Raw genomic sequence first — 25,742 nt, 5'->3', positions numbered from 1 at the left:
AGCAACCTGCTCTAGCTGACTCTGTTCTGGGGGGTCATGGACTGGAGGATGCCCAGGTGCTCCCTCCCACTCCAGCAATTCCATGATCAGATCAGAATGGATTTCTGTGGTTATTAAACAATGCCTTATTTTTTTCAAACAGTGGATCAGAGAGGGTGCTCTGTATAAAATTAAAACCTTGATAAAAACCTAAAGAGAATACAACTGAGAATGAGGCTTACAAATTATTTTTAAATCAGCTTGGTGGATAGAAGAGGAGGTGAGACAATATGACCCAGGAAAAGCATTGGTCGTCACTAATGAACAAATTCATGGAGGAAGCTGACAGTGAAGAGCAGAAAAATGAGATTCACAGTCTGGAAAGGAAAGGCCCAAAAAAATAATCACCTACCTAAACCTGACAAAATCAAAAGTTAAAAGATATACACAGTCATGGTAGGTGTCTGAGGCAAATCTTAATTCAACACTGTCAACACTCATCTTTTTGATCATATCACTAATTTTCTTCACAGTTCACAGGTAAGCCACTGTGTCTGTAACAGGAATGCATCACACAAGAAATAGAAACGCTCCCCCTACACAGCAGGGACAGTAATCTTAGGTCAAAAGGCATCAGCAACCTTTCTGGAGGAAGAAAGAAGTGGTCTTGATGAGAAACAGACATGAAAGTATTGGGAACTGTGTGATCCACCTCAGTACTCAATTACTAAAACTTAATAGGCTTTGGCTCAGGCTTACAAAATAATTGATCTAACACAAGGGTCTTGCTCAAAATAACTTCAAAAAGTGTGCTTTACTTTGTTAAACTAATCTCTGAAACCAGAAATTCAAAATGAGAAACCATTTCTTCCTCTGTTAGCTGCTCTTACCAGTAACACCACAGGACCAATTACTTCATGCCCTTATATAACACACATATGTTCCTTTCCACCCCAAAAGAGAAGTTTTGTTTGTTACCTCTTACCGACAGTTATTTTGACAGTTCTTTTCTGAGAGTCCATCCTCATCTTCTCCCATAATATCCACTGCCGAAAATATCAGTGCAACCAGAATTGCAAAGCAGCATACCAGTGCAAAGATCACAATGCATCTTTGCTGGGACTGAAAGAGATTAAGATTAAAAAAGTTTTAATGGCATGAGTACATTCTAGTCAACTACTTGAGACTCTAAAACTTTTACCTAAGATCTAAATTTCTTTGAAGACCTTACTGCCATAGCTGTCAACATGAAACACACCTCAAGATGAAAACACTCTCAAAACTGTCCTTCATGTATCACCTTGAGAAGTATTTTAAATCTCTCAGACACTGTTTAATAATTCATGCCACAAATAATATTCATAATTTAAACTGCTTTCTGTTTGTTCCACAAGGAAAGCATTATGCATTAAAATAATAACTCCTACATTAACTACGTACTTTCTGATTGCGCCTCACAGGTAAAGTACACACTTGGGATGGCACTTAAAAGTTTTGGTGTGTTTGGTTGAATCATTGCAAGAAGACTGAAGAGCAAAGTCTTTTTTTCTATTGCTAGAAATAGGATCTGACATTGTCACTATGACTGCCAGAGACACTTTGGGAACTCCTTGCCCCACAGTATCTATAATATAATGAAAACAAATTCACAGATGATAAATGGGATTCAAGGAAACAGTGGGAGACTGTTGCTCAGTATGGTAGGTAATGCCTTCCACATCTCAGATGAAATATTAAAAGATGGCATAGTGCTACCTTAGGAAATCTTGCAGTAATAAATCAGATGCAGCTGGTAGAACCCTAGATAAATGTGAAACCTCCTACAGACAGTCTCAGACATGCAATTTACATGGCTGCATAAACAAAGTATATTCTATTCTGAAACCAAACATTCAAATCTACTGTGCATTTTTCTACTGAAGCAAATTTAAACAAGACCACACCCGCATATAAAAACATCAATGTATAACTTCTGTTGCAACAGTTATTTTCTTAATTTTCATTATTGCTCTGTAATTAAGATGTCTCATGGATGAAAATGCCTCATAAAGGAATGGGAAAGTGGGAAAGCATGAAAAATGCTAAGAGAAAGGAAACAACATCACACTTTCAACTGATAACCAATTTCATAGTATTTTCATTGTTCCTGATATTTTGTTTAAGAGGCAATAAGTTTCAGAATAATAAGATTATTTTCCCATACACCTGAAGAAAAGGTCTAACTTTTTTTAAAATAAAAAAAATTCCAATATGTCCCAGCTAGTGCACCTCTCAGGAGAAACATGCTCGTGTTTCATTTCAGAATAAATCAGATATAAAATTTTATTTCATTCTGGGAAAATACAAAACACAGGAAACAATTTCTTCAGACAAACAGGAAAAACTCATCTGAAATTTAGTGACAAATGTAGCCTTTAACAGTAGCACCAAATGTCTGGTTCAGGTTATAAGCATATTTTAAATATAATGCATATTACACACTTCTATACACTAAAAATATATGTTTAAATCTGTATTTCTATTATATTAACTAAAATCTTACAAGAATGCAGCAGATGAGAATGTTCTTCAGCCATAACAAAGCTAACTCATGAAAGAAATGAATTTGGAAAGGTTTTTTTTCTGCTGCTAGGTAAAATCATGGCAACATTTGAAAAGAGTTGTAAATTACTGCACCTGGGTGTCCAGAACTACGGCTGCACAGTGGGACTTTGAATAAAATTGTTAAACACTGTCTCATTGCCTCATACTACTGGCAAGAAAAAACTAAATGCTAAAGTAAAGTAGGTATTCAGGTCTGGGACACTGCTCTGTACCATTTCCTCATCAGGACACTTCAGACTGCTGTTACAAGGACCATTGTCTTGCAGTTTTCTGCAGTACTGCAAGTGTATTCACAGAAAATCTTCAATGCAGGTTCCTCTAAGCACTGAGCACATCACCATGGCAGCAAGTCAGCAAGCTACTCCCATAACCAGCAAACCAAAAAGATTCTGGGCTCTTTTTCTAGTCCGTAGGAGCAGAGGATGTGACCCAGCAGGGCTGGCAACAACAGGGCTCTTTTTCCTCCCAAATCAGGCTAACTGCTGCCATTCTACATACTGGGACTAGTTTTGAGTTACTCTGGATAAATGTGCAACACAAGCATCCTGGCTGCCACATAGTGTGAAAGACTTCATGCTATTGCTCCAGGGAATAATTCCCATCTCCTTGTTATGCTGCCATGCAAGCTGCACAACTACAGAGAGTGCTGGGATCACTGGACCAGCAGGGACCCCATCAGCCTTTGAGGCTGTACACAGAGACAGCAGGAGGTGCTTCACTAAAAGGTGGCCACAGTCATAACACACCTCTAGAAACCTCTCAACTTGCTAAAAGCTTGAAGGCCAAATCCATATAAAATCTACAGTGTACCAACAATAATGCAGTATCATGAGGAGGAGGGGGTGTGGGGGAAAAAAGGCAGCTGCAACAGATGCTTAAAGTTAAATACCAGGAAATCTTAGGGTAGCAATTTCTAGGTGCTCATGTTAAAGCAATATGGAAAGGGGACGTCAAAATAATTCTGAATGGATCCTCCTAGTCCAGCATTAATTTCCATTCCATATAATTTTGGGGAATATATTCAAGGTTTCTTGACTTCAGTTTGTAGCTGAAAATTGTATGAAGTTTAAATCCCTGTTCTTTCATGGATACAGCTTGTCAAGCTCTGCAGTTTGTGAGTACTGCTCACTGTAAGCAGCACAAACTTAGTACCATTAATACCACTGCTATTCTACCAGCACTAAAATAAAGACAGAACCATAAAAACCTGCTCTTTAACTGCTCTTATTTCCCAGATCCTTTATAATATGCAGTTGCTTTTGACAACTATACTGGATTAATTATCTCACTTTTTCTTAAGTACCAGCTTAACAGCATAGTTACAATTAGCATAGGGAAGCTTTTAAACCAACATTCAAAGCCCCCCTGTGACTGTGGTAGTTTTTCTTTGAATTAAGGATTGCACAAAATAGTAAATAAAATAAAGCAAAAATTCCAAGTTTGTGATTCTCCTAACTCTACATTTTCAGCCACAGGTCTGAAGGGTCAAGTAAAGATCAGAAAAAAAAATTCCAAGAGAGTAAGGAGGATTTTAAAAAGTTTCACAGTTCACGTTGAACGGCTGCGTGGTGGGTTTTTCACTGATTTTAATCTACATATTACATTAAAAATTATTGTTTGGAAATTGTTTACATTAAAATTCATTTTTATGCTAGAAAAGAAAGAATAAAAACAGCTACTTGCATTAAACAAGTCTTCTGAGCCTATCTTTTCACACCAGTAATAACTCTTTATTTTCACACACTTTTCCATAATGCTGACAATTTTCAAACAACCTTTTCCTAATTGAAACAGATCAGGACCGATCACATCCCTGTTACACCATCCATGCATGCCTCTGTGTGTGTCTATGTCCAAGCAATAGCAGGCTTCATCAAAGAATCCAAAATCAAAGAGCTCACAGCACTGACAGACTAGAAGGGACCTGCTGGGCTGCTCTTCAGACCCCTGCACTGGTGGGCTTGGGCAGACTGTCTGTTTGATGCTGTCTTGCTGCACATCCCCTTGGCAACTGGGATTCCTCCAAGCTTATCAGACCTACCCTTCTGTTCCCTCCAGTAAATGCCTCAGCATTTAAGCTTTCAATCTTCAACCCTTAATTACAGAATACAGGATTGTGAGGGATCTCTAAAACTTATGCAGTCCATCTGTCCATATACACAGTTAATTTGTACAAATATTAATTCTAATAGACATTGGTTTAACCTGTTCTCAAAAATCTAGAGTTGAAAGTGATCTTGTAGTCTTTTCAGGCAACCCCACCCCATATCAAAGCACCTGACTGATGCCTAACTTAAGTCTCTTATGCTGCAACAATTCCTTTTTTTATTTCCAGTACTCATGGAAAACAGTGCATTTCATTCTCTCTTTAACAGATTTAAAGGCTCCTATAGATGCTAAGAGGCCCAGAGCCAGACCACCTACAAGTTTGACTGTAGTGCTGTGCAAGCCCAGAAATTCTGTTGCATGAGAGAAAGATTTGTTCAGGGCCTAAGGAAGATTGGGAATGAAACTCCTGCAGGAAAAAGAACTATCAAAAATACCTGGATCAACTAGATTAAACACTACCTAAGTTAAAATAAATCCACCAAAACACTGCATTACTAAAACAAAGCATGGGGATTTTTTCATGCTGTTGTACCTCCAGGGAGAGAGAGTGAGAAGGAAAGCCAAAAGCTGCACAATGGGTATTCAGTACAGTACTATTCAGACTAAAGTTTAATCTGGGAAGGACCTGCTTGTTTATTATTAAGAAAAAGGATAGCCTGTGTCAATTAAGCTTATCAAGGCCTGTGATACCCATGCAGAATTGAGAATGTGAGCAAGAAAAAGGCCTCCATCTTCACTGCACTCACATTGCTCAAAAGCTGTTAAGAACACTTCTCTGCTCCTGAAGCTTTCAGTTTCTTCACAAACAACAGGCATTTCTCTGAGACTGAGAATTTAATCAGGAATTCATTCTTCCTCCAATGCAATACAAGAATATCCTCTCCCAAAACAGGAGCCATGAAATTGCAATGCTGCACCTAATGATAAAACTGACTAAGTAACAAGGAAACGTGCCATGGCTTTGAACTTATGCTTCGTATTTTTATATTTATTTAAAGATGGAAGAAGGCAATACTTATACACCACACAATTACAGAATTTTAATCTGCTTGTCAGAACTGCTGAGGCTCCAAGAGGTAGGCCATCACATCTTTGGTCATTTCATGAGTCTGCTCCTTCCTGCAATACATGTGAACACAAATGTGACAAAAAAATCACTTGTCTGCAACATCTGCAACTGTCCAACAGCCCTTAAAGAGCTGTTTATGAGTCAGGTTCTATGGCACACAACAATACACCTGCCAAAGATAGCAAGGAACTCTACTTCAAGAATTAGCAATCATTCCTGGACCCCTGGTCATGTGTGTTTATTAGAGAAAAACATTACTATAAGTACTATTTCCCATTAATCTGAAATCTGCATACACTTATCTTCATTGCAGCCTTGAATCTCCCAGTTAGTATGATTAATGCAAATCAACATTTAAAATCCTCCTAAAAATAATAGGAAGGAAGAGATTGCAATGGTAAGTTAAATATTTTAAAATTGGCTGGACCTAGTTAGCTTCAGCCTTGGATATTCTAGGTATAGCAGAGAATCTTTAGGACTCACCTCTGAGAACTCACAAGCCTGGAAAAAGCTTAAGTATTACCCATATTCAATAAAAAATGGTGATCAGACAGTAGAAGCTGGGAAACAATAAGCTAGTTATTTTAGCTTCAGTCTCTAGAAAATATGTAGATATCTAGAAGATAAGAAGCTTTGTCATGCAAAAGACACATTGATCAATTCTTATTTCTATCTTTCCTAGTCACAAACCCCATTATCCTGTTGGAGAAGCTGAAAATGACATATACTCTCACCTTTAATAAAAAATTTCTTACAAACCACAGCAACTATGTCCAGATTATCACAGGAGATGTGTAAAGCTGGTTGAAAAACCAAGCTCATTGAAAAAATTGGAGGACATTTAGAATGGATTCAGAGGATTCTTCTTTGTATCTGTTTTTGTTCATGTCTCCATTACCAATCTAAACTATGGAGTAGAAATGAAAAGTGCTCATTAAGTTTTCAATCAAAACCAAAGCAGTACAAATTGAAGACTAGATTAAAATTTTCTTGACTCTTAAGGGAGTATATCAACAAAAAAAGGTTAAATTTCAATAAAGGAGAAGAACTACAAGCAAGTAGGACCAGCTGAACATATACAGGAACTGAGAAACCACTAGGAAAAAGAGTAACCGAAATTATTAACAGCTTGGAACACATGTTTTAGGAAGACAGACCAAAAAAGGTAGAGTCCATAGTTTGGAGAGAAGAAGACATATAACCAAGGGGTACAATACCTACACATGAACATCAGGTATATAGTGAAGGCAGAATTATTCAGCAAGTACTACAATTCCAGAAATAGTGAATGTTTATTGAAACTTCAAGAGTTACGTTTCAAAAAGATAAAGAACTATTTATGAAGATGATATTAAGCATCTGGAATTTGTTGCCACGGGAGGCCACAAAAGCAAACAGCAGCAGGAGATTTAAAAAGAGATTAGACAAAGCTTTCAAAAATACATCCTCATCAGGTGCTAGAGAAAACAGGCTGGGATGTGCCCTCTACTAGAGATGATGGGAAACATGCCATTGCATTACTGGTAGGCACACAGTACAGGACTGGACACGCTGTGAGTCCAAGCTGCAGAATGTCTTTTCTACATTCTTAAATAGCTCTATTTTTCTGCAGAAGGAATCAAGAGCTATAGCAGAGAACAACCTGATCATGTCACATCATGTCACAGTGCGTTGACTTAGATTTCTACATCCTGCTATAATGCTTGAACTGCATGAAAGGCAAAAATTACCCTTAGCCTCTATTTCAAGTTGGCATATCTTGTTCACCTTTCAAAACTGAATGCAGACAGTTTAAAGCAAAACCAAGAGTAAATATTTAGTCCTATAGTTACCCACTGAAACAACAGAATCACCAACTAATTCTCCAAACAACACATCCTCTAATGTGTTTTCCAAGCAAACAAGACACACTGTACAGCAGTCTCTGTCTGCTCAGTCTCTTTTGAATCTGTATTTGATTTATATAGTAAGATTAATATAATATAATTATCTCAGAAATTTTAGAAGATCCATATGCAGGTAGAGAAAGACACAAATAAGTGCCTCTACTAAGAGAAAGACAGTCCAAAGGTTTGCCTTCCACCACACCCAGGGCTCAGCAGCAAGCAGCCTCGTGGAACAGGGGTGGGAAGATTCCCTGCTTTGGGGGGCTGTGGGCCCTGAGTTCTGAAGCAGTTGCCTTGGATTCACTGCTCTCTGAGCAAACCTTTGATCCAACAGGTCAGGCACATGACACATGGACAGGCTGTAAATAGAAAACCAATAAACTACTTTGGAAGAAATCCAAGGCTTTAGAGGTTACTTATCTGGACCTGCTCCACACAGGGTTCTATACTGCAGAAAGATATTAACATTCAGAACATGAGGTCTGTAAGAAAAAAGGTTTCCAGCACACAGGTTTCCACTCACTGATGCAATTTGTTGACCAAAATCGGCATAAAGGGGTGAAAAGCCTGAACCTGGTAAAGTGTTCACGTGCCATTTCCCTGAAATTGGTGACTTCTCATCATGATATATTGACTCATCTTCAGCATAATGTAAGGTAGTATTGTAATTTGGCAACATCAAAAAAAGGCCATTGTGTACCCTAAAAATAACACTCTACCCAAATCTAGTGTCTCTTGAAAAGAGAAAAAGAAAGAAAAAAGATATTAAACAATCTAAACGTGGCCTGAACACCAATTTAGAAGACTATTAATACTTTATTAGTATGAAAAACCAGTGTGAGTAAGATTTCTATACATCAATATCTCTCTGTGCATCTTTAAACCTGGACCCTCTAAGTAAGGCCTCCTACCACAGCTAGAATTACAGCCATTACTTCACCAGGACAAAACCAAACAAAAAAAGCACCAAAAATTGTTTTACACATACAGCACTTAATTTTATATATTACGGCTTTTATATACAGGTAAGAGACTTTCTATGAACAACATTATTTCACAAATCAGGTGAAATCCAGCAACTAATAACTGATCAAACAAACATTTGGTCTATTATTTCCCATTAAGAGCTGGATCTGTAAGGCAGTATTTTGAGAAAGAATGAAATTAGTAATTACATGAAGATGCAAACAATTAATATATTGCAGAAAAGTCCATTTAAAATCAATTATAATCATCAGAGGACAGCTGGCTAGGGAGTATATAGCAGGTGATAGAAAGTCTGGCCTAGAGTCTAAAAGTACAATTTCTAGCAGAAAATGTTCTTTCAAGTTTTAGACCCTTTATGTGTCTTTCTGGAGTCTACAGCATGCAAACCAAGCAGTTAGAAAGCCCTACTCTGGACTGTAGGCCTACTTCTCACAACACCTAGTTTAATTTTGATGTTGATGGTCTTAAATCCTAATGAAAAACTAGACTGAAATATCAGAATCTCTAAAAAGCAGAATCTTCCATGGACACAAAACAAGGAGTTGCAGTAACTTGCCATATTGCATCAGTCTGTGTCTTACCCACATGGGTTCCATACTTCCTGAAATCAGCGAGCATTTCTAATGCAGATTCCCGTTCAGATCTGTTACAAAATTTTGTATGTGTCTGTCTATATATATATATTCTTAAATATGTATACTTATACACACAAACAGACATGTAATAATGACCATTAACATCTAAAATAAATCTGTTTCTAAACCACAAGGACAAATTAGCAGTAAGGAGTGCAAGTGAAGGCAGACCAGACTCTACACAGATGAATACACTAATCTACACTAATTTACATTACAATTACATTACATTACAATACTCTAATTTAAAAATGGCAATGCCTCTGTTATGTTTAAAATTAACTATAATGTACTTATGTGCAGTTAGTAACTACAGAAAAAAAAATCTAGTAATGTACCCAGTAAGTAATATAAGACTTGCTGCCAGCACAGCTTCAAATGCAAGTCACTTTATTTCATGAAAGGGTTTATATAATTGTGCTGGTAATAAGCCTTTAAGAGAAACTAAGTGAAATTTTAAAGTAATGAAGATATTTTATTCACAGTGTTTGCATATGTCATTTTTGGCACATTAAATGATCATATGTACAGTCTACTCAAGCTTCATGTACACAGCTTTTGTTTTGCTAAGATACTTTCAAAATGAGACAAGACCAAAAAAAAAGACTAAAAATAAAAAATTGTGGCTACTGGCACATAGACTCCATTAGGGAGGCTGTTAGATACAAATCTGAGCTCAAGTGCAACTCTGTAGAATTACAAATTCATCACTCTACCTGGAGCATGTGTCATCTTATCCAAATTAACAAGGCAAAATACATTATGTTAAAGATTTTCAATGAGATTTTAGCATCCAATCCTGTGATTGGAACAGGCTAGGAATGTATCTACCATCAGTTACAGCTTTATCACATTAAGTTACTATAAAGCAATAATTCTACAATCAAAGGCAGATAATGCAACTGAACCTGGACATACTAACGAATTTTGTTACATAAATCATAAATTGCCAGTTTCTCTTTCATAAATTGCAAACAGCAAATTGAGAATATTTCAATTTTTTTTTTAAAGTTTGCTTTCACTCATTCTGACAAGACACACTTAAAGTTCTATTAACTCTGTTAGAAATTAACACAAGTTCAGGAAAAGACATTATCTCATATGGGAAGCATTTAATTTTAGCTCATTCTGAATTTTTAACTATACTGCAAGTACATGTTGAACTAATACATTTGCCATCTGGCCAAGAAGTTAATTCCATTGTCACAGAGAGCACAACCAATGTGACATTCACAATAGGAATTATATTCTACTGTAAAGAGAGATAAAGGAAAACAGAGGCTTATGATCTGCAGCTAATCAGAGATATAAAGGTAAACTAGTTAATTATAGTGATTAAGTGTATCTGATCTATGCTTTCTTTCCTGTGAAAGACTCAAGAGGTAATTTAGGTACTATGGCTTTTATCCTACAGAATTCTGTATTTGAACTAAATGACAGTGTTCATACTGTATTTTAAGTAACTCCACATGACTGAAAATTCCTTTACTGGCTGAGTAATATGTAATATTAAGAGTAAAGTTGGGACTGCCATAATGACTTCAGCTTCCCTGAATTGCAAGAAATGAACAAATATTTGAATATTTACAAATAAAATAAATTTATATAAGCACAAATATATACCAAGCAGACAAACAAAACAAGAAATACAAGAAACAAACAGCAGCAGGCATTCAAGACCTCCATCTTCCACTTCCCTTTACCATAATCTCTTTCCGTGTGAGATCTGTTCCAGTGTTCTCAGAGTTCCTCATTGTTGTAGAAGTATTTTTTCTATTCCTAGTGGAGTTGACACACACACCATTGTGGGTGGGGGAGATAAAAAAACAAGTTAACTGGGCGAAGTAAATTGTTCCTGGAAGTTTTCTTTTTCACTGTTTCAACTATATTCATAATTTTCCCTTTCCCCACTTCACCAAACAGCAAAAAAAGTTTCCTGCTAACAAGCCCCCACTCTGTTCTGCCATCGTACACTTCATACAGTGCAGACAAAAGCTGCACAACACAGACACCAGGTTTCAGAACCAGCAGAAGATAATGGGGAGAATAAAAAAATCAGCACCAGCAGGATCTTATTTTGAAGGGTCAAAGAGATTATTTTTCTAGAGAGAGCTGCAACCAGGTTCCTGCAGAAGCAGAGTGAAAACTACTGTACTCTGATTAACTTTTCACCTTTCGCTGCAATTACCAGATAGCTCTTCTACCAGCAGCAATGCTCCCTGCTGTTTGCCCTTCCTGTGCTGCCTTACCTCCATACTAATAAGGTCAGACTCCTTTTGGTATGTTGAGGTATCAAGGTGTCCTGATTTACAGCATTTTGTCAGGTTTTATTTCATAGCCTTGTTTTTCTCTTCTGCTACCTTTGCTTAAAAGGCTTTGTTCTACTCTTTTCTTTTTTTTAATATATTACTGTAGTATTCTATTGAATTGGGCTCACTGCCTATTGTTAAATTATCAAGTCAAAATATTTATTTTTATTTTCTTAGTCTGTTTATAGGGTGAATAAAACCCTATAAACAGACTAAGAAAATAAAAATCCTGTTTTTAAAAATAATAACCTCCACAACAAGATATATAAGGATAATCTATAAACATCATAATTGACTGGGTAGACATAAAAAATGTTAACTTGGCTTCCTATATTTCCTATTTGTCCTTGAATGTCTTTTGCATCCAAGTAATTGAAAAAACAGACGAAACAGAGGCAAGTTATGTAAAATATTTCACATTACTAGGTGGAAGAAAATCTCTTTCCCTCAACCCACCTTCAAATATCATGACATCTGACTTGAAAATGACTGGAAGGACTCCTCCTTTGTATTACATAATGTTTAAGTCAACCTATGAATTTAGAAGTTATTCAGAAGGAAAACTATGAATGTACACGAATGTACACATTTACATGTGCAACCTTGACCCCTAAAGTCTCAGTTCAATAGGAAAACTATCTTAGGGATTAAATATGATATCCAACATATATGACTGATTAAAAATAAATAAAGTAAAATATCTATCCAGGAAAATAGCTGTTTCCATGAAAACCATAAAACGTTCTGGCCTAGCTAAATGTGTGTCTAACTTTATTATTGCTTTAAAGTAGGCAATCACTACAGATTTTTTTTAATTATTGCCAACTTGGAATTTTAATCATTCTGTACAATAAAACATGGAATGAAGGTAGAATGAAATTCTGTTGTCTTATTCTCAGTTCTGTAGCAGAGAACCACAACAAAGTAAAAATAAGTGAGAGAGAGGAAGACAAACCTTGAATACAAAACAGCCACACTGCAATCTGACATGGTGGTGGTACAAACCCCTCAGTGAAGTTTCAGTGCTCCTGAAAGCAGAGATGATGATGGACCAGACAAAGTACCAGGAAAAGTGACTGCATGCCAAAGAGTGCCACTCTCCATTATCACCTTTCACCCTACTCTGAAGTCAAATATTTTTTCTGGTGCTGGTATTCCCCCCACCTCTCTTCTTTTTTGACAACAAATTTCTTTGGTAATACAGGAGGAAAAGAAACTAAACTATTTGGAACAAAAGCCTCTTATGGCAGGCTATCAACTGATGAAAATTGTTATGGGCACAGGTTTATCTTACAATACCTTAAAAGCCCTTCCTAAACTGAAAAATAAAATGCAACCTAAGTTTTCAATACTGTGTCAGGCCAGAACACAGCAAAGCATCCAGAGAAAGGTAAAGAGATTTATCTGTGAAATTTCAGTCTCAGGGTGACAATCTCATTTCCAATCTAGAAGTAGTAGCAATAATTTATGAGAAGCTCTCACTTAAAAAAGAACATCTGCATTTATTTTGTTGCACTGTCAGAAATGTTCATAAAATAACATTCCAAGAGGTCTCAAAATATGGAAGTTTCCTCATTTCTTAGATAACAGCAAAATGCTAATAAATTTCTAGCAATTTGGAAATAATTGGAGATATGCAGATCTTACACTGTCATATTAATTTGCATTTTAGGTTATCTCCTGAAAGCAGTAGCTGTGTAACACATCCACACTATACTTACAAAAACAAGCTTAGTCCTAATAATTTTTGCATGTGTTGCTCAAGGCTCAAATATATTCCATATGAATAAAAACCAATACAGTGTTCACTGTGTATTCTGGTAAAATGACCTATGAAATTCAAGTAAAATTGAGTCCATATTTATTTTCTGAATGTGTAATATTTTAACAAGTACAATTTTAAGGAATGTACATAGATACTCTACTTCTCAAAAATAGCAAACTCAGATAATGTGAACTGATAACATTTCCAGATCATTCTGTGTCACTATGTGTCCCTGTACACACTTGGTAAGAAAACAGTGAATCCCTCAATTCTTCACATTCAGATTTCCTCTGTAGGAAATGTAACTCTACTTTCAACAGGTTTGCTTTTCTTAGTTTCCTAGCTATATAAAAAAAAAAATAACATCTTCAGTAGTATAGACACACTAGGTATGTGCTTCTTCCACAGCACATTCAAAATAAATAAACTATTCTTACTTCTTTCTGAGATAATATACAACATTTGAACAAGACAAAACAGACTTACAGCAGAAGCTGTATGAAAGGCCAAGCATGTGCTCATGCTATCAGCTGATTGATACTCCATGTTCATGTCTCTGTAGAGATTAGGATTATTTTTTAATTACAGAACTTTATTCCTATATTAACCTATTAAGAGATTTCCACAAAAACAGTTACTCAGAAAGCCTTGCCTCATAAACTGAAAACCAAGTTTCATTTTGTTGGCCAACATACACTGAATGAACTACTGGTAGCCATGCAAATCAATAGCTGTCTTTGCTGGCATTTTTAAGAGACATGTATGTGTACACATGTATGTCCTGTAGAGCTTATTCCTGGGCAAATGCCATTGTATATCAAAAGCATGTAAGAGTTCTCAAACTTTCTCAGTCACTGAAACATTGCCAGACACCAAGAGCTACAATGGAAACCCACAACTATTTTTTATCAAAAAATTGCAATTGCAACAGAAGTCAAGTAAGCAGGAATATTTAATACAGTTCAGGGGGTCAGCTACAGATCACTTACCATAATTTTTTAAAGTCATCAGTGCTGTCCAGACTATATCCTAACAAATTTCAAGAAAGAGCCTAATGATCTGGGGTCAAAATTCCCTTTTCTTGTAGTGGAGAGATATGGGGAAGATGCACAGACCTCACTACAACCTGACTCTCAAACATACAGCAGTGATGCTTGGAATATGTATTCTAAATATACAGCGAAGGACAAGATTTGGTAGCAGCTCTGAGCTGAAGACGTGCATGTGCATTCATTACAGGCAGAAATGTCCACAAACGCATTAAAATATTCTATCGCTAAAAATGGCACTTGCTTTGCAGTAAGCTCACCACACTTGTTACATTCAGTAAGGAGTCACTGGGGAGAGGGCTGCTCTGCAAGGCTGTCTTTACCTACTAAATAGCAATCATGCTTGCTAGCACACACCCAAGGGAGATTTAAGTCACAGTATGAGCCATGATCTATGACATTTCTCACGTTCCCCATTTTTATACTGATGGCAAACTTCCCATCTGCTCCTGCCTTTCTTGGCTACCCACCTTCCTTTTGTATTGAATTTGCTATTGGCTTTGAAAAAGCCTCTGTGTATAATAATAATTTTGCCAGTCTTTAAAAGAACAAGGCTTAGCTCAACCTTCAGAAAGAGTACAGTTGGATTTATTGCAAAACCCAAAAATAAACTTAGAATAAAAATGCGATAAATCTCCTTCAAATAATAAAACTGTAGCCTTCCTTTTCAGGGGTATTAAAATGCAGACTATGATCACATAAAAGTCACTCATTCAAAACAACCTTTTCAGGGGTAATATGCAATTAATTGTTTAAATTCCTTGCCTTTTCTCCTGTCTATTCTGTCTGTCTATGAAAACTCCAGTTTTCCCTATGGCCCTAAATGTATAACACGATACAGATAAAAGATACATGCCCAAGCTAAAACTCACACATGTCACTGAGCTCAAATTCAGATTTTGCCAAGGACATAAAACTGTGACTATGATCTACCACATTCATTTTGCCACGTTCATATCATGGCAGGTAGCACACTCATAGCTCAAGCACTTCTGTTTACCATGGTTCTCTGCTAGACAAACCTCTTGATCCCATTCTGAGACTACACTAAATATATAAAGAAACACTATTAGATATGGTGTAACATCATCATCTTGATTTATACTTTGAATACAAAAGGTTTGATCAAAATTTAATTGATGCTTCAAAGCATCTGGCATTTCATGGAATATTTAGATACTACCCTATTACATATTTACCCTATGACATATTACCAAGAATAGATTGCAATTTAATTTTCCTTTGCTGCTAAGACTTTTTAACATATTTATAGTTTTCTTTGTCCCTTTCTTCTCTATATTTTTAAGAGACTTTTACAGAACATGTGGAATTTCTAGATTTTGTTTTCATATGACAATTTTGCTCCTCTTGGGGAAACATGAAATGGCAAAACAACTCCCTTTCTCTGCTAGGACTGCATGGCTCAATTTCTTTCTAAACATTAGCTTTTCACTCAGCTGCTAAGCTCTTTGCTGAGTAAGTAAACAATCTGAACAATCAAGCATTACAGGAACTTCTTTTTCTGCTTGCAACGGTGTTCTGATATCATATAGGTACTGGTATAATAACCTTACAAAGTTCATGGACATTCTTCAAAATTGGTGCTAATATTTACATGAACAGAATTCAGCTCTTGTTGTTCTTAGTTCCTCTGTGACTGGAACTTCTATAAAGTTACTTAGTAAAGATGAAAACATTTAAATACGTGCCATTCTGATCTATCTGCTTCTTGCATGGCTTTCAGCTCAATCCTTACATTAAAAAACAACCAAGAGGTGTACTGAAAGCTAACTAGGCTTGCTATCTCAACTACATAATAATTAACTAAGGTAGCTTGCAAAAAGTTATTACAAAGCTTAGCAGTTCTGTTTGAGAAGCATATATGCTATTTTATTAAACATGAGGGGAAAAAAATAATTATTTTTCATCAAAGCCACAATAACTCAAACTAAAGAAATTACCTAGTCATTTATAAATTCAATAAATATACTCATGCTTATCCAGAGATCCCTCCAAGGACATTGCATCTATTTGCTATATGTGCAAAAATTAATTTATTCCTTTCTGATGCTTTGTAGCTGCGTAAATTGCTTTGTAGATGGCAAGACTGGCAATTTATCTCTCTGCTATGTAAGAATGGGCTCAGAGACTGTAAATGATTACTTGACTAAAAGCATCTCAAGCTTTTTGGCTTGATGCAAGAATTTTCCAGTACTCTGTTCTCTGTTAGACTCTGAGTTAGGAAAACCTTTCTGGGTCTCTACAAAGAACCACAAGCTGAAAGAAAGTATCTGGGTAACCTTGACTGAAATGAAGATCTACACAATTGAGATAGAAAAGAAACTGTCTGAAGGTTAAAAAAAAAAAAAAAGAAAAAAAAAAAAATAAAAACAAGAAACTTAAAAAAATTGCAGTCATCTTCTCACTTTACCTTAGTTAAGCAAAGGACTGAACACAGCATGTAGTCCAACAGTTGTTTAAAAATCTAATTATTTGGATGGCACTCTTTCTAGAAAGAGCAGGCCCTTTCTTCTCTCCAGCCTCTGTGCTGAGCTGCCATAAAGCTCACAGGGCTACTTCAAGGAGAGTACCGAATGTGTAGACAAACTAAGCCACTCTGCTGTGCTAAGACAGGGGAACAGAATAGCCCTGCCCCAGCATTATTCAAAGAGCTGGAATGTCTACAGGGCAACACCAAAAAGCCATCAAAGTGAATTAATGCTCACTAGGATGGTGGCATTCCAAAGGCAGTTTAGGATAATGAAGTCATTTAAGGTCATCTTTCTGAACAGTAATCTTGGCTTATTGTACAAGGGACAATGGGAGGTAGTGGGCTGTCTGTAAGAGCCAGTGGTCTTAAGAAAAAAATTGAAAAATATTTTTTATTTATTTCTCCAACGTACACACACAGCCAAATAACCAAGAATGTGGTTCCCTTATGTAATATTACAGGTTCCAAACCATTCTTTTCAGCCTCTCTAACAGAACAATGCTCTGTGGTTTAGAATGAGACAGGTCTATGGAATGAGGAGAAAAGAAACAGATGACAAAAGTTGGAGTTCACTAACTACAGTGATAAGCAACTTAAAGAACCATTTTTAGAAAAGTGAAAACATGAATACTATAAAAATATTACAGGTATTTGTTGCTGAATTTCCCCGAAAATGATATAGTGACTTGCAGGCAAAACTAGCAAATGACCTAAAGCCACATGCTCGTATTGCCAAGGATGCCCAGCATGAGGTGAGGGCTTCAGCACTATCACAGTAACTACTGAACTGTGCTCACTCTCCATGGCCTTGATATTGGAGCACAGAGCATAATGAAGAAAAAAAAAAATTCTGTCATGGTGCATCTGATATTCAAAGAATTCTTCCATAAAGAAGCTATGCTGAAATTTCTTTTATCTGTTTTCCCCTGTTTATCTGTGTCTGGTATACCTTTATAAATATATCTTTAGAAGGCATACCTTCATAAGTGTCTAGCATACCCAAGGAATAAATTCCAATCTTTTCATATAACAATCAAAGTAGATTTTGCTATTTCTTCTGCAATATTATTATCTTTTTGCTACCACTCGCTGATTTTCCCTCAATTTCAGCAAGTTCCCTGTCTCATCTCTGAAAAGCTATCTTTGCACAGGAGAATAAAGATGCACTGAGGCTTTGTAGCATGCCTCAACACCTTCTATCAAATAGCCAGGAAGGCTTTAGTATGTTCTACAAAAATCTTTTGACTGCTGTCAGAAGTGTCAGAAAACAACATCAAAGTCCCCTGAGAATACAGGATGGTGCCAAAACAGGAAGAGTAGCATAAGCAATTTCCATCTACCATTCTAGATTGTCATTTTCAATAAATACCTGGAACTTCCAACAGTTTCAGAATGTCCCAGTCATTACCACAGCTCTTACGGTTCTTATTAAGACTTATTCTATCTAAAATAACATATAAAAGCCTATGCAGCTGTGATACCTAATTCCAAAATACCAGTCCAATATCAAAACAGTCCATGCTACTTATTGTGCAGAAAAATGTAAATGACATTTCTGATTTTACTTGTCTCAAAATTATTTTTAAACTACAACCATCTATGAGCAAGATGACAGATTAAGCATGTAAACTTATGGAAACACCAGTTTAGTGTCTGGAGGTCAAAGAGGCAAGCTGAATTTACTGGAAAGGAAGCAGAACACCAAAGAAAATTTCATCACGTGAATTTTTATACATTTTTGGATCCAAAGCCTGGAAGTCACAAAGCTCTGGTTCACTCATTTCAAAAATCACCAAACCACTGGAAGAGGTATAGAAAAAGGTAAAAAAAAAACAATCAAAGCATAGAATGTTTCTATATAAAGAAAGATTAAATAAACTGGTAATCTTCAGCTTGGAAAAAGACACGTCTAACAGAGGAATGTGACAGAACTATAAATTCATAAGCAGCATGGAAAAGATGACTATGAAACACTTATTCACTGACTCTTCTAAAAAAAACATTAGAGGGCATTAAATTAATTATGTTGGCAAGCTTGAATGAACAAACAAAAAAAGGGTACTCCAGGCATTGTTAAGCTGTAGAACCCCAATGCCATGAGACACATAGGTAATAGAAGCTTACATGGATTTGAAAGTGGGTATCTTTGGGTTTTGTTCTTGGAGAAAAGCCCTGGGAGCTAAAGACAAAATATGTCAGCTCTAAGAACTGGAAATTACATACTTGGGTCTATATTCTCCCCACTTTGCCAGGGTCCTGTCAAAGACAGCCTACAAGGTTGGCCAGATGTCTAGCCTGAACAATACAGCTACTCTTGAGAATCTTGGTACTCCTTTCCAGGAGAACAGCTCTGGCTAAACACTCCAAGACTGTATTTCAGGCCAGTACTGTTGTGAGACACACCACCTGCTCAATATTAGTAACACGGTCACTTATGGCAAAAAATACAAACACTGAATTTTCTAGAATTTGAGTTCAACAGCTTCAAGGAATGTAACAGAACATTACAGGTCCCAGCCAGACCCCACAGCTCCTCCTGCCATGTTCCAGAAGCCCATGTCAGCTCATCACAATTTTTAGGGACAAGCCTTGCAGGCACAAGGGGGAGGTTATAGCATTGCACACAGGCTGCTATGGGTGACAGGTCTCAGCTGCTCCTGGTTTAGGGACCCAGAGTCCTCACTGCTGAGTGATGACATGTAAGCTGTCCTAATGTTTTAAGTGAAGAATGACCATACAATCTAATTTGTACTCATCTGCCTTAAACACATCAATGAAGCCACGTCTTTCTACGCCTTAAGACAGCAATAAACAGAAAAAAAAAAAAAAAAAAAAAAAAAAAAAAAAAAAAAAAAAAGTTTAATTGAACTTTCTTGCATTTACTGCAATTTCAGAGTGATCATTAGGTATCAGTGTATTAAGTTTTGTGTGAGCCTGAAGTCTCCCTGCCCAGGAGACTTTCATGGAAGTGTCTTCTCCTAACCTCCAGCATATCTATTCTGAAGAACATTTTCAAGATTACTTTCTTCCTGCACATCATTGTACAGTGAATATTAGCTTTCACTTGTCAGCTTTATCCAGTCACCATTACAAAGGATATGTACTACTTGCATGAAAAATTAAAACTTTGGGCTGATCAGTAAATTTTAATCACAACACAGGAAGAGAAGGAAGATAAAGAACCTCCTTTATATAAATTTGTCAATATTTAAGACCATTTGTATTTAATTTATGACAAGTGTTGTATGGGTTCATTAAAGTTTATGACTTCAACAAAAACAACAGCAATTGCTACATACAAACAGCACCAACATAAATTGAACAAACTGGCTCAAATGTGAAAACATAAAGCTAGAATTAACATCTGAAAATATCTATCAAAGAAGGAATGCTATTAATCTAAATCCAGCTACTAATGTGTTAGACCTAGTCTTCAGAGGAGGACACTTTTTCTTTATTACTGTATGAGACCTTGGAGCTTCCCAGTGCCACACACTGCCAAGTGTTCTGTGCCAAAACTCAGCTTCTAGATAGCAAATACATTAGATTTGTGAAGACAGACTGATTTTCTCCTTGCTTTCTACTTTAAGAATTAAGTTTATCAAGAAAAAGCAATGCTTGTCCACCATAAGAACACCTCTTATGTGTATGGATTTATTTGATGTCATATATGAACTTTTCACATAGACACAAGCAGCAATGCAAATGAGTCTCAATAACTGCACACACAAAGGTACTGTGTACTTTGGCTGTATGGTTTACTCTTCTTTCCCAAATAATAACAGAAGATAAACTAATTTTGGCAGTATCCCACAGCCACCTAAGAAGTCTCTCTTACCTCTATTTTGCCTGTAACACACATTTTACTAATTCAGTTTTGCTCATTTTGAATAGATTCTGATTACAACAAATGGAAGAGATACTCATCCCTACTGGGGAAAAGAAGTTAAAAGGAGAGGTTTCAAGCTCCTTAAATTGGTATAATTATGAAAGGCTTGTAAATGTCTCAGCAAATAGGACAAAACATACACTCAATGTGAGTGGGCAAAGCAAGTTTCACTGAATCAAATGGAACTGGCACGAAATTCACAATGTTGATATCATTAAAGTGAATGAAAAAGATCTTCCAGTCCCACTGGAAACTTGACAAGGCTGTAATTGATCCAAGTTTCTACTAAACAGAATTAGCAACTAATAAACCACCTAGGGAAGAAAACTGTCATCACCATCCTATGGCCTTGCAAAATGTGTCCGCTGGTGGTTGACCAACACAGAGGAGAAATAAATACAGGCAATCCATTGCAGCTAAGCAATTTCTGGTTATTTCTTAAGTCAGTCTCAACAAAATAAAGAAGATATTCTAGACTCTTCAGAATTTTTTCAGCACTCTCATGCTCTAAATCTAGTATCTTTCTCCCTTGTTTCAGGTATGAGAAGTATTTACAGTAGACAAACCACTCAGCAGTAAAAATATACAATTTACATCAATTCTGTGAATAATTCAGAGCTTACCTGGCCACAGTTTTAGAATCAGAGAAGCATATATGTAAAAAATGAAGTGATTTAAACAAGAAAAAAATAACAACAAAAAAATAACAAATTTAAATTTAAAAATCAGTTGCACACATAGAAGAAAGGTTTATTAGGTTTCAAAAACAAAAATTTTTAGTATAATGAAGCAGGTTCTCAATTCTAGTTTATAAATACATTCTAATGTGTCCACAACAGAACCATATTCTTTATACCTTCAAATGCAAACCCATTCTGTAGTTCTTTTCTGGATTACTGGTTTCTAAAACTTAAGAACAATACATAGGCATGAAGCAAAGCAAAGCATAGTGCTCTTTGCCTTCTAAAATATTGATTCTTCAAGTAGGAATAATATATTCTAATCCAGATGATGAGTGAGATGTTTACCATTTTCTCCTATGCGCTGTCACTACTTCTCAACATTTAAAGGTGAGCAGCATGTACCAGACCAATGCTGAAAGCAGTTAGAGATATAAATACACCATGAATTTCTTACAGTAACATTAAAAGCAGCAATGAATCTTGGATTTAGATGCTGAGAAGGTTCATTAGTTTAGAGCACCAGTAATTTAAGCATCTTTGTTTTACAGTCTGCAGAAGGAAAGCCAGTAGAATTTCCATCTGTTTCTCAGACTGTAAGCACAGTCTGACACAAAAAGCTATGAGAAATGATTCTGTAAGTCAAAACAGCAATCACAGAACAGAAGTACCCCAAGTGACTTTCATGACCAGAGAGTAAATTCCAGTGTTTTCTTTTGTGCTTTGCATACTGTCATTTTCTTTTATGCTTAGCAATACTCTCGTCTTTACAAGCCAAATCACAGATTCCTTGCCAAATCAAAGTCTGCAAAACTCTCCTTCACAGCAGACAATGTCTTTCACCCCAAAAGTCCAAACCTCATGGTTAGTTTTCAAACAAGCAGCTCCTGGAATTGGTTCATTACAAGTGATGGCATTGGCTGAAGGAAAAGGCTGCATGGCCTGGGCCATGGCAGCAACATGAGCCTGGACTGGATCATTTCGGCTGCTTTAAGTAGAGATGGTTTTGACAAATTCCTGGATAACCTCTTGTACAACTACAGTGATTATGAAGTATTGTAGCTATTTATGCCAGATGCTTTATTTTGGATTATGTAAATGGTCCTTCTGTATTTCCATTTTCAGTCATAGTAGAGCAAAGATTTCTGAAATTAAAAGATGTCATGGATATGTTTCACTCTTAATGCCTTGCTATTTTTGTTGAAACATTTGCGAATTCACATTGACCACTGAAGAACAGCAGTATGATTCTTCAGTGATCTTTCATGATTTTCAGACTACTAGCTAAATGAACCAGGAGGCCTGTAAACCACTTGGAAATCAAATACACACTCCTCTGTTGAAAAGACTATCTCTTGGGTGATTTTTCTAGGAGCACCATGTGATTTGCACCTATCATCATTTATCTAATACATGTATCTCAAAAACAAGTCATCACCAAGAAAAACTGAAGTAATGAACTGTATGTGCTAAGATCAGCACATACAGCTCTTAAAGGGAAACACAAGAAGATGAAGTCTTAATATTTTAGAGTAAATTCCCATATTTCCCACTACCACACAAATATAATTCCAGGACTTTTTGCTGAAAGTTCAGCAGAACTCAGGGCTCTTTGAAATTCCTTTTGTCTTGGCCTTGAGCAAGGAAAACCCTATCCAGTTCATGTAATCATCTGTCATCAGCACTAACTGCAGCACAGCAGGATTGAATTTGTGATCTTGACAATAGCTTACCCACTACACATGGGTTTTCCAAAGCTTAAGCTCATCCATTTCTTTTAGTTGCTGGTTTTCTGTGCTAGAAGGAAAATACAGGCCATTTTTTCCTGAGGACACTGTTTTGGTGGCAAAGACCTGATTGTACAAGAACCCTACTTCCTCTCTCCTGTCTCCACTCCCCCAAGAAAAGTTGTAGCGCACTGAAAAAACAGCATGTGGAAGTTTGGACTGCCACTGTCTAGGGAGCACATATTCCGTGGGCAGGCAGACTATTTCATTTGCCAGAGCTGTCAAGCCAGCCCTTTCTACAAACACTAGCTTAAGACAAAAGAAAAGGAAAATTATAACAAAATGTTTTAAAAGCTACAAGCAGAGGGCTGAAACAAAGGCATAGTAATTAAGAAGTTTCCTGGGTAACGATGGGGCAAACTGATCAAGTCTGCCTGCTTAAAATGAGATTCTTAAAATCTACATTTAGACATTCAAGAGTTGCACAACTTCCAGGTGCTCTGAGTGGCAGCTGTTTTGATTACCTGCACCTCTAGCAAAGTAAGCAAGTCAGTCCAGTTTTGGAAATATAAGTCAGTGTGATTGTTACTCTTCTCCATTTGTGACTTCAAGACAAAGTACAAAAGGGGCTTGTTTTGCCAACATGTCAGCACCCACAAACTGTCAGACTGAAGCCAAAGTGACCTTTCCAAAATCTGAACAATATAAGACTCTCAATTTAAGCATTAAGACTAGAGGTTTGCCTAGCTAAACATAGGTATGAATCCAGTCCACTGTGAGAGAGTACATCACATGAAAGGACAGCTTAAAATTCAGTTGTCTGATTTAGAGGTGAAATTCACAGCAGAAGTCCAAAAATAAAGCTTGGAAAATTTCCTTTATCATCCCCCTCATTAGGTATCTGCATTTCTTGAAAGGGACAACAGGGAAATAACACAGGTGAACTGGTTAATGCTGTACATAAACCCACTGAAATATTCCCCTCTCCCTGAGGGATTTCCTGCTTTGCAAGCCTCCTATGAGTGCTCCACACGCTTTATCAGTCCTTTTGCCTTCTGGCAGTAAGTATTAACAAGCATGAGATCTCTGTAATGAACTGTGCAGCAAAGATTTGAAGAATTACTTAGAAATTTTATTTACATGAAAATGAAATGCACACCCTAGCAGATGGGAGATTGTGAAAGACGGTTTGGACTATCTAAATCATTTTTATTTCAGGAATAGATAAGCTCTTGTGCAGTTTTCTAAACCAAGGAATCAGACATCTGGAGATCTTATTGTCATAGCCTAAAACCTTATTTTTATACTAGTTTTTCGCATCTTTCTGTGTGTGGGAGGCTGTGCGCATGGGAAAGAAAATGGTATTAGCTGGCTAATCATTAAATTCACATTACAAACAAAACCAGTTACACATGGTTTTCCCTGGTTTGTACAACCAGTCAGATTCTGGTGTGACTTAATGAAACAATTGGTCTCCTGCTATGCATGCATTTGGGCAGGTGATTTACTGTGCTATAATATAAGTAATGTGTGCATGTAGTTCAGTAACTAGGATTCAGAAAAAAACTGGGTAAAAAGGGAAATGAGGTGTTTTTTTATTCCCTTTAATTCTCTATGAGAGAAAATACACATGCTAAAAATGAAAAAAAAAAAAAAAAAAAAGTGACAGGTTGCAAAGAAGCATTTGAATTATGTTCCAACTCTTTAAAGAATTGAGCCATGGGAATTCTCATCTTTCAAAATAATTTGAAATGCTCAGAATGTTATTCTCTATGGTGTTTCCTGGAAGGTTTGGGGGTTTTTTCACTAATTTAAGCAAGAACAAACAACACTGAATTTTAATTAACTATCAGGTACATCAGTTTCTATTCCAAACCTCCTCCAGGAAGCAACTATTTTAGAATTTAACATAGAAGAGTGTTTATAACAAAAAAGAATATGCTTCTTACTGCAGCCTAGTGAATGCCAGGCTCTAAAGATAGTAAAAATCTTAAGCATAGTCTTCTGCTACATCTATTTCCTTAGACTACACTGTCCATTCAGAAATTGTGCTTTTGATTTAAAAAAAATACATTTGCATTTGCACAACACAGTCTGAGAGTAGAGACTCAGGAGAAAACATACATGTCACTACTGAAAATAGAAGAGATTCTGCAAGTTTGCCATATTCAGCTGAGGGTCTCACTTTGACCATTAAAACCAAGAGCACTAACTTTTTTTTAAGGTGATTTGGTTACATAGATTTAGGTTTTGAAACCTCTTAACAGCTGAAAAAAAAATCAGCTGCATGGTTTTGGTCAGGATTCTTCCTTGAAATTAATGCTGACTCAACGTAACATCTTTCAGTGAACCCTCCCCAAAGGTTAACTGCTGTGCCAATTACTTTCCACAGCACTTCTTAGATCAGGCCTACCTAAGAACCCAAATGTTCCACAGCAAACTCTCAGTGAAGCAGAAGATGCCCCAGCCACAGGCTCAGGCAGGATCAGGGGAGTGCCTGCCTTGGTCCTGGTACCCTGTCAGAGCTCCTAGCTGAGGATCATGCATCACAGAACATCCTCAG

General features: G+C 36.6%; 1 protein-coding gene across 2 annotated transcripts in view; it reads right to left on the bottom strand.

Moving 5' to 3' along the window:
- PLD5 (phospholipase D family member 5) overlaps positions 1–25,742 on the bottom strand; it is a 155,730-nt gene that overhangs the window by 91,903 nt on the left and 38,085 nt on the right. For both annotated transcript variants that reach the window (XM_056486795.1, XM_056486796.1), the window contains one exon: positions 965–1,101. In XM_056486795.1, coding sequence (XP_056342770.1) covers positions 965–1,101 — 137 coding nt within the window. The remainder of the gene's footprint in view (positions 1–964; positions 1,102–25,742) is intronic.

This window comes from Oenanthe melanoleuca, chromosome 3 (genome assembly GCF_029582105.1).
Source record: "Oenanthe melanoleuca isolate GR-GAL-2019-014 chromosome 3, OMel1.0, whole genome shotgun sequence".
Lineage (NCBI taxonomy): Eukaryota > Metazoa > Chordata > Aves > Passeriformes > Muscicapidae > Oenanthe > Oenanthe melanoleuca.
The sequence above is the reverse complement of the archived record's forward strand: the minus strand, read 5'-3'. Positions and strand labels throughout refer to the sequence as shown.